General features: G+C 33.3%; 3 protein-coding genes across 6 annotated transcripts; 1 reads left to right on the top strand and 2 right to left on the bottom strand.

Annotated features, from left to right (window-relative positions):
- The first annotated feature begins 740 nt into the window (after positions 1-740).
- Positions 741-2,721, top strand: LOC140893351 (WUSCHEL-related homeobox 11-like). Its single transcript, XM_073302408.1, has 3 exons — positions 741-1,348; positions 1,747-1,922; positions 2,621-2,721. The coding sequence occupies exons 1-3, from the start codon at positions 820-822 to the stop codon at positions 2,636-2,638; spliced, it is 723 nt and encodes a 240-aa protein (XP_073158509.1). The 5' UTR covers positions 741-819; the 3' UTR covers positions 2,639-2,721.
- A 2,672-nt stretch (positions 2,722-5,393) lies between these two features.
- Positions 5,394-7,206, bottom strand: LOC140893388 (heavy metal-associated isoprenylated plant protein 45). Of its 4 annotated transcripts, none has more exons than XM_073302450.1 (4): positions 7,149-7,206; positions 6,528-6,603; positions 5,597-5,946; positions 5,394-5,513 (listed from the first exon to the last, which is right to left on the bottom strand). In XM_073302450.1, the coding sequence occupies exons 1-3, from the start codon at positions 7,197-7,199 to the stop codon at positions 5,627-5,629; spliced, it is 447 nt and encodes a 148-aa protein (XP_073158551.1). In that variant the 5' UTR covers positions 7,200-7,206; the 3' UTR covers positions 5,394-5,513; positions 5,597-5,626. The 4 variants fall into 4 exon arrangements, 3 of the variants coding, with proteins under 3 accessions (XP_073158551.1, XP_073158553.1, XP_073158552.1); XM_073302452.1 differs by having other exon boundaries at positions 6,497-6,603; positions 7,149-7,191; XM_073302451.1 differs by lacking the exon at positions 5,394-5,513 and having other exon boundaries at positions 5,570-5,946.
- Positions 7,207-8,467: 1,261 nt separating this feature from the next.
- LOC140892307 (protein PLANT CADMIUM RESISTANCE 10) lies at positions 8,468-12,247 on the bottom strand. The gene is made up of 4 exons (XM_073301155.1): positions 12,192-12,247; positions 11,062-11,313; positions 10,129-10,355; positions 8,468-8,814 (listed from the first exon to the last, which is right to left on the bottom strand). Exons 2-4 carry the CDS (start codon positions 11,255-11,257, stop codon positions 8,653-8,655), a joined length of 585 nt encoding a protein of 194 aa, XP_073157256.1. The 5' UTR covers positions 11,258-11,313; positions 12,192-12,247; the 3' UTR covers positions 8,468-8,652.
- Positions 12,248-13,059: the final 812 nt, after the last annotated feature.

Genomic DNA, 13,059 nt, shown 5'->3' with positions numbered 1-13,059 from the left:
TGAAAACAATATCCGAGCCATTAATACATTTTCGGGATAACAATATTTTTTTGTGTTCTAATTTTGTCATATTGTGATGATATGACTTTACACACATCAATATCACGTCAACGTCACTTTTAAAATATAAAATTGCAAAAAAAAAAGTTGATTAAAACTGAAATTTAACAACATAAAAAATAAAATAAAATAAAATTACAAAATCGCAGACTTACCTAACCCAAAAAATAATTTCCGCTACATCGACCTATTATGTACTTATGTACTCTAATAAGTAATACCATTATGTTTACGTGTTTTGGATTTACTAGACACAAGCCAAGTAGCCAACACAAATGAGACTTAATTAATATATATATATATATATATATATATATATATATATATATATATATATATATATAGTGAGATCAGCATGTTAAACTCATTATTCAAAAAATGATTAATTAATTCACGTTTCATGTTTTGTAGTCCATTCGACACATAGCAAAATCCCAAATTTAAGACAAAATTATAACAAACGCGACCCTAAGTTTAAAAAATATATAAAATAAAATTAAATAGAATATTAATTCATCCAGTACTCTTATATTTGTCGTCCCAATATTTATTCCAATTAATATTATACGACATGGTATAGGAATTAATATATTGATAGCCCCACCTACTCGATCTACTCTTTAAATACTACTCTAGCTAGCCAAGAATTAAACCCTTGAATATGGAATATTACTCCGATCCCAAGCAGTCGTCGTTTTCTTGCATTTCCACCCTCTTAAGTACTTTTAACTAAATATATATATATATATATATGCCATCATGTACTATAGTCAAGCGCAAGCCCAAGGCACTGCCGCCGCACGTCCTCCGAGTGTCGGCGTGGATGAGAGACATGAGGAGCCGGTTCGGTCGCGGTGGACGCCGAAGCCGGAACAAATCTTGATCCTGGAATCCATATTCAACAGCGGGATGGTGAATCCACCCAAGAACGAGACGGTGAGGATCCGGAAGATGCTGGAGAAGTTCGGCTCCGTAGGCGACGCCAATGTCTTCTACTGGTTCCAGAATCGCCGCTCCCGCTTGCGCCGTAGGCACCGCCAAATCCAGCTGGCAAGCCTCGCCCAAGGAGAGCCCAACAGAGCCGCCGCCGTGGCACCAAATTCTAATCTTTGTGTCGACAATATGACAAGCTCTTGCAGCAGCTTGGTGCATGACGAGGCCCCTTCCTCATCTAATATTATTAATTTTCATGATTTTTTCTCCTATTCTTCTGCCCTTCAACTTCAACCACTACTGGACCAAACCTCCTCCCATCCTTCAAATCTGCAATACCAATATTATTCTGCAGGTACATTTATATTTATATATTTCTTAATTATGTCCCAAACCCTATAAATTAAATATATGTTTCTTTTTCAAAATTCTTGTCACAACCATCGATCTAGCTCGCAGTGAAATTGTGATCAAATTATACATTAAATTAAATCTCATGCATGTCATTATTATTATTAAGATGAAGATCAAAACTTTTCATCCCATGAAAACCCTAGCTAGCTTTCTTTCAATTATATGCACGCCGGAATTGCAAATGCAATTTGAAATATATATATAAATGACTTGTTTGAGTATTTTTTTTAGTTCAATAAATTTACATATATTATACATTTATATGATTTTCTAGATTTTTTTGGGGCGGGGTTTTTTTTTTTGTTGAATTAAATATATTCCGAATTAATTACATTTCAGGAGTGATTACGGTATTTATAAACGGGGTGGCAACAAATGTGAGCAGGGGGGCTTTTGACATTAAGGCGATGTTTGGGGGAGATTTTGTGTTATTTCATTCGTCAGGGATGCCATTGCAAGTCAATGACTATGGATTTCTGGTGCACAGCTTGCAGCATGGTGAAAGCTATTTTCTGGTAATATATCCATTCATTCATTAATATACACAATTCGTGCAATTTTTTTTTTTTTAATATGTTTTCTTTCGGTGAATTATATTCATGATTTATTAATTTTTTTTTTAAATTAAAATAATTTTGCCTCGAAAATTGTGTTCGCTAGTATTAATTCATGTGATATTCACACGCACCAAACATAAACATATATAAAATGGGAAATGGTATCTATGATCAATCTATCTCCAAATTGCATGCTAGCTTTTATTGAACTTTGAGGGGTGATTATCTCACTCAATAAAATCAAAAAACATATATATATATATGAGGATCATAAATATTTTTTGTTTTCAAATGAGATAATTATCTGAAAATCTCATGCATATACATCGGTGAAATCTTATAGGAAAATGGTACATATACACATTGAGTTACATACATTGGGTTACACATTAAATATGAAATTACACAATTATCTCTTGACTTTATAATTTAAAAAAAACTCTTTTCAAAATACATTAAGAATAATTATATAATTTCAAGTGCAACGTATAACTCAACGTGTAATTTTTCGTGTACATATAATATCACCAAATATAAGAATAACATATATAGAATCTCCCCAAGAATGTGGTGGATTTTATACTTGGCAGCTCTGTGACCACATGTACTACAATACTTTAATAATCTGGATTAATTAACTTTCGATTTATTTTCAGGTTCCAAGAAATTCTTGATCTCAAGTGCAAGAAACCTGCTTCTGGGGGTTCCTAGTTTTCTTTTTCTTGGAAATAAGGGTGGAGAGAATTTTTAATTTGTTGTTACCATGCATTATATATATATATATATATATAGTTTTGTTATGGTGAGCACCCACCGTGAGCACTTCTGTGAGTACCGCTGATGTGGCATCCAATAGGTTAATGCCACGTGGGTAGATGTTCACAGAAGTGCTCACGGTGGTTGTTCACCATAGCAAAACTATATATATATATATATATATATATATATATATATATATATATTCAATAGAAGTTGCATGTGTTGTATTTTATGTATCCCTTTACTCGTTTACTACTTTAATATGTTGCAATATTTAGGAAATAATAATAATACTTTATTAAAAATTGATGCACTACTGTACATCAAAGCTAGAAATTATCTATTCTACTAATTCTTAGGTAATGCATGCGTCACGACACCAATGAGAGACATCAATAACGCCCACAAGGGCATAGGCGAGTTGGTAAGGCCTGAGGTGACGTGGGAAGAAATTCTCCAGCGTTGCGGGTTTGATCCTCGTGTGGAGCATATTTCCTGCTGAAATATTGTGGGGGTATGCTCTGGGGATTGGATCATGTGCTCCCTCCTTCAGGTTCCTGCCGCTCGTGCACATCCCTCAATTTATCCTCCGCATGAGTCAATGGGCCTCTGACTCATGTGGAATGGGGTCCCCTTCGGGGTCAACTCTTTTCTTTAAAAAAAAAAAAAAAACATCAATAACGCGCTCAGCTTAATATGCAGTCCTACATACATATATATATATATATATATATATATATTATACTAATTCCAAATATTCTGCCTATTTTCCATATTTAATATTGATTTATCTATTTTTTATCAATATAATCTCATAATATAAACGTTGTCAATGAATCCATATTTTTAATCCACTAATTTTCACTTCTGCTCTCACTTTTAGTCATTTTCACTTTGTTCTAACGTAACATCGAAAAATGATGAAATGACAATGGAAAATGTTAATTAGCTCTAGACACAGCATCAAATCAACATTCAATTTAGAAAAAAAAAAACTAAAATTAGAAGAAAAAAAAATCAAGTTGGTGGATTAAGATTGTAACTTGACCGATCGAGTACGTGATAAAAATAGAAAAAGTACGAATTACACGGAACCCAAAAGTATAATTTCACCAAAGCATTTTAATAATTTTTATGCATGATTCAATTATGATCACGTCCACAACTACCCATTTTCCCCGAAGAAACCATGAAGTTTATTCGATCATAAGCTTTTCAGCAGAACCCAAGTTTTTTTTTTAGAAAAAAAGAAAAATAAATGGGTTTTTCTTTTGCCAACTCAATGGGGGTCATTCATTAGTATTTTAATCCAAACTTTAATATGTGCACAATTATTGATATTGATTGATGCTACTCATTTCTTACGTTATATATGCATTTCAATAATGTTATAGCTGAGGCTAGGTGGGAGAGAATTTACCAAATCCATTAGTCGCTTCGATCAACACTCTACGAAAATTAATATGATCAAAAGTATAAATAAAATAAAAAAAGAACCAACTAACATCCAAATTTTTTACTACTTAATAGATCAAAGCACAAATTAAAATTTTTTTTTTAAAAAATAAAACTAAAATTCAAAATAGGTCAACTTAGATGATCATTTTGACAATTTTCTTCTCCCTCTTATTTCCTTACTTAATTCTCTGTTATGGTTCTTGGACCCCTTTTTGGACACTTGATACATACCACATTATAACCACTGAGCCATAGGCACGCGCGTGGCGATTCTTGGATCCTTTTCCTGTCATTATATATTTATGCAGATTTGATATATGTATTTATTGTCGTGGGGTGATTTGCCCTTCAGATTGTCATAAACATAAATTTATTGCTAACTTGTAATCATGTTTGCAAGAACAAAGGCAGGTTCACATGATTATGATTGATTTTGTATACAGAATCCGAGACATTCATGAATAAATTAGCTAATTATAACAATTTGAAAATAGTTTAATGGGTCCCTACTGCGTGCGCAATTTTAATTATTCGAAAACTATGAGCTCATTATGGAATATATCTTTTACCTATACATGCATGCAAGTCCCTATAATATACTTGAAGTTGGAATACAAAGTTTATGACGTATACTAATCAGTGACAATGATCGATGTTTTCATTGGTGGCAATGATTTTTAGATAGTATTTTATTTGTAATTATGATAATGTTAATATATGAGAATCTGGAGATCAATAAATGCATGTAACATTTTGAATATGATGATCATGTAAATAATAATAATTATTATAATACTGATGAACGGCCTTGTTTTTCTTATTCTCCATATTTTGAGTTTGGGGTATATATGATATCATTAGTTTTTTTGACGGTATATATGATATCATTATTACTTATCTTTAAATATCTTAAGCTAAATATATACAACCTATAGAGTACAATATTGAAATTAATGTTGTATTGTAGACGATTGTGCATGCACAATATCATGATAGGAAACCAGCTAGCTAGCTATTACCTTGGTCGTCGTCCTTGTTTACAACTTTCATTCTAAACGAAATGTATTCCTAAAGTAGATTTTTATTTATAAGAGAGGATCTCAAGTCATGCTACAACTCACATACACACCAGATAACCTAGGGAACAATAATTTTAGTCTTGTAAATTGTCATGTTTTCTGTTTTATTCTTTTAATTTGCCAAAGTTGAGTTTTAGTCATGTAACTTTGTTTTTTGTTGGTTTTTATTATTATTTCGTCAAAGTGTTTGCGTGGTGTTAAACACGTACGTCAGCAAGTTTTTGGTGCAACATCAGCAGTTGGCGTAATAGGACTGAAAACCAACGAAAAGGAAGTTATCAGACTATGATTCAACTTTGACAAGTTAGATGAAGACAAGCAGAAAACATAACTTACATAAGCAATTAATGTGGACATTAATCTCCCCTACATGATCGTGCATGCATGAACATTTTCTTCATTGAAACTATACGTGATCATGTCATCGATCGTTTGGTACGGGAGATCGGGGAAGTAGCCGTGCACACTCTCGTTGTGTCCATGGGTGTAGTAATTGTAAGAGGAGACGAAATTGGACTCATCAAGATATTGAGCAGCATAAGGATAATACTCAGAATCATAAGGAAATGGCCAAAACTCGGCCTTTCTTCCGGTTCTTCTAACAAGTTTTAGGACTCTTCTCTTGTCAACGTATCCCGTCACTGTTACTTTTTGCATGTCCATGTCTATCTCTAAGCTATCGACACCTGCATTATATAATATATATATTGTTTTCACGATTAACAGAAATTTTCATAAGACGGTCCGAGGGAACAATTTTGTGAAACGAATTTTTTTTACCAAACGACTCATGAAAAATATTACTTTTTATGTTAAAAATATTATTTTTTATTATAAGTATGAAACCGAGATTATATGTGTCACATATAAGATATATGATACGCCGTCTCAATGAGATATGTGCTACTATTTCTACGGTTAGTTTGCCGAAGCATCATTAGGGTTTACAAATTCTGACGAAAAAAAAAAAGAAAAGAAAGAAAGCAATTCGAATATTCGAGATTTTTTTTACCATGTGAGTTCTTCCGATGATATTATAATTATAAAAATTTTAATTATATATATATTTGTATACATTGATTAATATATACGTGTAAGCATGAACCTGAAGATGATTATATATATTATTGTTTATATAAAATTAACAGGAAATCATGGAAATTTAAAAATAAATATATATATATATTAAATGAGAAGGAATTAATAAATAATTTTTGACAAAAATTGGGTTTAAACCCGAACGGTGATGTAGAGGCAAAACCCTTGCCATCCAATTTAGAGATAGCTCTTCGTATCCTTTTCTCGCAACCTTCGCAATCCATATGAACCAAAAGCTCCACAATCTATACATTCAAAGAGTTATACTTACAAATAATTATTCATATATATATATATATATGTAAATATTATTGTAGTTTTCCAGCTCTCTAATTTTTTTGAGTTCTATAGCTAATTTTCTTTAAGTGAATACAATAATTAGTAAAATTGAATATAAATATAAATATATATATATATATGTAAATATTATTGTAGTTTTCCAGCTCTCTAATTTTTTTGAGTTCTATAGCTAATTTTCTTTAAGTGAATACAATAATTAGTAAAATTGAATATAAATATAAATATATATATATATATATATATATATAGATAGATACATATAATATAAAAATATATCATATGACACCCACAGTAACATCTATACGAGCATCGTTGAGCTAACATCCACTTATTGAACGTGAGAAAACCGTACATCCAGTAGATGGACGCCAGCTCAACGTACTAACATAGGTCATACTCGTGGCCATCAGATCCATATATAGTGTGTGTGCGTGTGTGTGTGTGTGGCTGTAGGTGTTTGGTGATAACAAAGTTAGCAGGGATCACTTACAGAAATAGCATTAGATATAGGAGCTTGCAGCTTGAAACAACCACCGAACATTGTCACAGTTTATAATTTGTACGTAAATTAAGGTTGCAATATATAGTTGATAAACATGTTCATGATATCAACAAGAAGTACTATACCACAAATCGAGAGAATATTATTGCAAGTTGATGGAATTTATACATCTCTTGATATATTTTTTTTTCCCATCTTTATCTACTCTCTCTTTAAACATGTTTGTCTTAAAATTAGCGGATGGAATTTTACCTGAAATCCATTTAATTTGCTCGACCCCCGCATGAAGCTAAGCTATAACAAAATAATATATAGACGGGTTCTCAAATCCTTTCTCAAGTCTATAAATTAGAGGTTTGAATTTGAAATCTGATATCATTTTATTAACATGATCACAGATGCACCAGTGATTAATTAATATAAACAAAACCAAAAATCCAGTTATGTTCAAATTGTTTTGGTAATCGTCCGGTCCGACGAGAATCATACATCTTTCTCGATCTGTCCGGAGTATACCAAACTTGTGTCATGGTGGTAATAGATGCTTAGCTGATTGTTATTTCTTTTGATATTGCGTTTCGAGAAATTTGGAACTGGTGCTGATTCTTTCACCATTCTTGTCTTCCCCTACATGATGGAGACCCAGCATCTCCACCAGATTTTGATATCACATTTATATCATATACAGTTAAAAAAGTGTCATTCAATTACCAAAATCAGACAGTACATGGTTTTTGAAACCCTTTCCCAGGAAAAAAAAAATCGAAAATAAAACCAAGATAAGATTTTCTTTGTACCCTCAAATTTTTCATGGTGTTTATTAAGAACCAAAAAAATCTCCATCTTGTTTACGAATCTGCTTTTATTCCGAACACATTCTTTGTTACTAGCATGAAAATCAAGTGTCTCGTTCAAGTTGGCCTAATACGAGATTGATAGCAACATCGGTATAAAAGAATTTATACTCTAAATCAAAGTAAAAGATAAAAAAACAGGGTCCATGATGCTGTGAATGTCATCCAACCAAACACACCCGCCATAAAGCCAATATTCTACCCCAACGTACCTAAAGTTAGAGTCGATGATACCAATGCAACTCAAACCTTCCTAACTGATGATAGTTCAAATTAAATATCATGTTTCGAAACATGTTATGTCAACATGGGGCGAATCTATGCTCTGCTCCAGGAGAAAAAATTTCTTACCCACTGATATTTACACTCCAGAGTAAGCATGGACAGGACTGTCATGCATGTCAGCAACATCATATGATGATTACGGGTACTAGCCGAACTAACCACTCGAGGTAGAAAAGAAAAAGGAAGTGATGAGATGCCTTCACGCTGAAAATATAAGAACAAAGGCTGCAGATTTATGGCAGTGAAAAAAAAGAAAAGGGACAAGGGGGAAAAAGGTAATGATATACGCATATAATTGACTAATTCTACAACTCCTCGTCGGATAGAAGCAATACTAGGCGAATAATGGGAGCTTATTTCGATGGAAATGATTCCATTGTCTGCAAGGTAGGTGCTGTAACTTCAACCATCAGACTCGGGGGTGCTGCAGACCTTTCCAGAATTTCTCTATATTCTTGACATGTGGCACATAAATGGCAGAAGAAATGAGTGAAGAAATCTCCGCATGGCGCTTCCTATATCAAAGAATTCAAGAAATCAAGGGAAAGGTGAGTTGATCTGCAGACTGAAAGATTACCATAATTTCACCAGATGATAAGCTACTTTGGCAGTGTTATTAACACAATGTTGAGAATAACCATCAGCAAACCCTTCCACTTAAATAACACATTAATTTAGCTGGACAACTTGACCGCTCATTATTGTCAATGGACAGTAATTCTAGAAAGCAAGAATTCTAAAGACAATATTTCATACATTAGCAACTAAAGCTATATATATAATATGCTTTATCAATGTATATTATCTCCTTCCTGGAGTTTGGACACATGAGAAGTTAATAATGAACATCTTAAGCTTATCGACAAGCATATTTTCCAAGCCTAGGAATGAGATAATGTCAGATACAATGGAAGAAAGACACAATCAGAACAAAAGCACAATCCAGTATAAAAAGACGAGGATAAAGAAGGCATGCCGACACCGTTCATGTATTAAGAAAAAAATGCTCATTGCTCATGAAAAATACAAGCACTCCCTACTGATATCAAATTTGATTAATCAAAACCATTTCCCTCTAAAAACTGGTTGCGAAGTGAATAAAATCACCAGATAAATTTCCTTTCCGCGATCTATGCCACACAGTTTTAGTTGCATGTTGCATGTTGGACGAGAGAATGGACACTTTTATTAGAAAAGATAAGAGCAAAACAGAAACTATGAGATCAACGTTCAAAATCCCAGGTGTAGACAATGCTGATATTTCCTACTCAAACAAGCATCTACTTTCGAGGACATCAATAGCCAAGTCTAGTTGAATGAGTCCCAGGGGATGACATCCCAACTAATGCATTAACCTTTTGGAGTGTTCAAACCCTATTCATTGCATAACACCCACATAAATCCAGCAGGTGCACAGTCTACAAAAGACAAAATTCTAACTATTCAGTCACCAAAGCAAAGGCAATTGATGGATCAGTGACCAGACCACATATGGATCACTGACCAGACCACATTGACCATATTCAAAGTCATTGAACCGAATATGAGTTCAGTAGCCAAGTCTTTCTTGGAACTAGTGCAACTCTTTGAATTATGAACACGGATTGTCAAAGTCACTATGGCCAACCCTTCAACTATCAGAACCACATTAAACAACCAAAAGCACAAGACCAAGTCAACCATCTTTGAACATCCATGGTAGAAAAGTTGGCCACAATTCATAAAGGAGATATGCATACGTCGTAAAAATGTAAATTTTCTTGTTTTCATTCTCTGGATTTCATGAACGATGAAAATGTCAACATGAAAGCATGAATGCAAACATATACCTGCAAGTTGTACTTTGACCTTAATGCCCTTCGGTAGCCACACGCATAGCATGCGACAAAGCATCCAGGTAACCCCCATATAATGCCATCAGTCAACACACAGCAAAAGGAATTAACAAGAGACCACAAAATAAAATGAGTTGCACAAGATCCCATTAGAGTTCCAGACCCCAAAAACTCAGCATTTTTGGCAAAAAGATAGCAGGGGCAAAATAAGCCAACACAACCTGAGAAGTAAAGGCTGGAGTTAGTTAGGAAATAATATAAATCAGGGTGAGATATACAGAGTCATATTAGCTCCAGGAAAACACCAGAACACCATAAACTATTTTGGAAAGATAATCCTGTCGTGATCCAACACAATTCAAGTCCAATTATAATTCAGTTCATGAGTTCCCTTTTGTTGATGGTGAAACGTATTGCGGTCTTACTAAAAGGCAATTCTTATTGATGTCAGGTTTGACCTTGAGTAATCTCTGTCACAATAAACAAGGATTTTTCAAGTGTGAAAACATTCGTGTAGCTCAATTTACTTTCTCTAGAAACAGATCTCTCAACTTTTGAAAACAAAATAGGTCGCACAAATAAATAAAAGTTTGATTGAAATTATTTACCATTTAGTGGACAATTAAACAATTATCATAACCTCCAAAAGGACTTCCACAATAGACTATATTCAAAAAAAGTGATTCCAATCTCACTCGTATTGGTCAGCATTCAACATTTTTATTTGAGATAAGTAAAAACAAACAGCATTAAAATACTGCTCAGATATGCATTAACATGTAATTTATGAGACATGCCTTTTAGCAGGATAGAATAAAAAATAATAGGGATGCTCATCACATATTTCTTGTGCTACTCAACAAGGCACCTTGCATTCCCTTTTTTTGCTTCTTATAAATCAAGATCACAAGGCAGAAAGTAGCGTACAGCTCTGCATATCATCAAAACAAGCACAGATTCCAGATGACCACACTTCAGGCACATTATGTATGTGCTGTTGAGCAGGCGCTGCATTCACATGGGTTACTACTTCTGTTTCTACTTCTGCTTCTACTTCTGCTTCTGCATCTGACTGACTCAGAGGAATATAAGGTGGGGGTACATAATTGTTTTGGCTCACCATTGATTCTCGGATGCAAACTTCACAGCTTTAGTTGGTTGAACAGCTTAAACTGTAATCTGCAGCAAGCATAACAAGAACTCACCAAAATTTCCACATAGAACAACTGAGACTTCCTATGCCATCCAAACTACCTCCATTCATCATGCCAGAATTGCAAAAAAATTGAACGTGTATGTGTGCATCAATATATAGAGTTGTCCTTTGCATGGGACCAAAAAATCCCCTATAAAATAAAACAGTTAAGACATTGCAGGCATTAAAGAAAATGACTGGCTCAATCATCCAGTTAAATCACAATGCACTGTGGATGATTCAAGGTTCGAATCAGAGCGAGTTCGAAAGAGCAATGAAATAATGCATGCACATAACTCAAAAAAGGAGCGAGAATTCGACGATAATCTTCACCGGTAAGCTCTAAACATTGTTTTGGACGAATCAGTCACTTGCAAGTACTCTTGAATGGTTTCAAATCATGTCTAAATTTTAACAAGCTTTTAAATGCTGCCCAAGCCCGTAATTCGCAATTGCATGTTGAGAAATACACACCGTGTTTCTGTGCATATTCTTACAGAAAGAGTGTTGCATCAGATTCTCAAAACACATGACAGATCATTGTCAGGAAAAGCTCACCTTGCCATACGATGTTTCTCACAATATTTAGCATTTAAAACAGCGGCGTCAATTTCGGGTTATAATCATAGTACTACTTCACGACAAACAAATACAAATAAAGGAACGACATTGTCGGAGTTAAAGATTTAAGAAACAGATATAGTTTCCCTAATTACCCAAAAAACAAAATATCAAACTTTGACCTAAAATGACTCAGAAAAAAGTAGAAAAATATGTTACATGAAACAATTGAGGATTGAATCTCAATCCAGTTTTTTTCAATCATCAAAGAAAATCAATGGAATCGAGAACGGGCACCGACCTGAGATAGAGAACCGCATAAACAAGTGCAGGCTTTCCAATTTGGGGAGTAAATTACATTAAGGCAGAGCAAAAAGTGTTCATTTATAAAACAAAATCGCAGCGTTTTATTTAGGGCGTGTATTCGTCCTATATTTTTAATGACTTTTCTGAAGTTTAATACTCTGTTTTGATTACGGGAATTGGACGAGATTTGGTGGGATTTAGAATTGGAAATACCGTATCACTGTTTGGCAACTTGGGATTTCAAAACGGGATTGGTATTTGATGGGATTTGATGGGATTTCAATTAGTTATGTGAAATCTTGACAAAATTGGTCAGATTTCACGGGATTTCACGGGATTTGAGTTTATAAAGCAATAAAATTATTTTTAATAATAAATTCATATACTTTACTTATATATTTTAAGTTTTTTTTATAATTTTTTATAAAATATCATTTATCCAAAATTTATAATATCAAATTCCAAAATATATTTTAACTTTTTGCCAAACACAAAATGGAATTTCAATTCCATGGATTTTAAAATCCAAATCCAATTCCAAATCCAAATCCAATTCCAAATTCCATTTTTTAGACATCCAAACACACTGTAAAAGTCTAGAGGTATTCAATCTAGACTTTTATATACTCTATAAAAGTTTAGTGGTATTCAAGATGAACATTTGTAGAATTTTAAAAAGTTATGTGGTATTCAAACTTGACTTTTAAAAATTCTACAAAAGTTTAGAGGTATTCAAAATGTCAATGAACTTTTAAAAACTCCATGGAATTCTATTAAGTACAATAATTAAAGCCAAAGGTACAACAATAAAATGTCCATAATTGTCTTTGGTTGAACCTAAAGATTTGGATGAACATTTTCAC

Source organism: Henckelia pumila, chromosome 3 (assembly GCF_033568475.1).
Source record: "Henckelia pumila isolate YLH828 chromosome 3, ASM3356847v2, whole genome shotgun sequence".
Taxonomy (NCBI): domain Eukaryota; kingdom Viridiplantae; phylum Streptophyta; class Magnoliopsida; order Lamiales; family Gesneriaceae; genus Henckelia; species Henckelia pumila.
Note: the sequence above shows the minus strand (reverse complement) of the source record. Positions and strands in the feature narration are given on the sequence as shown.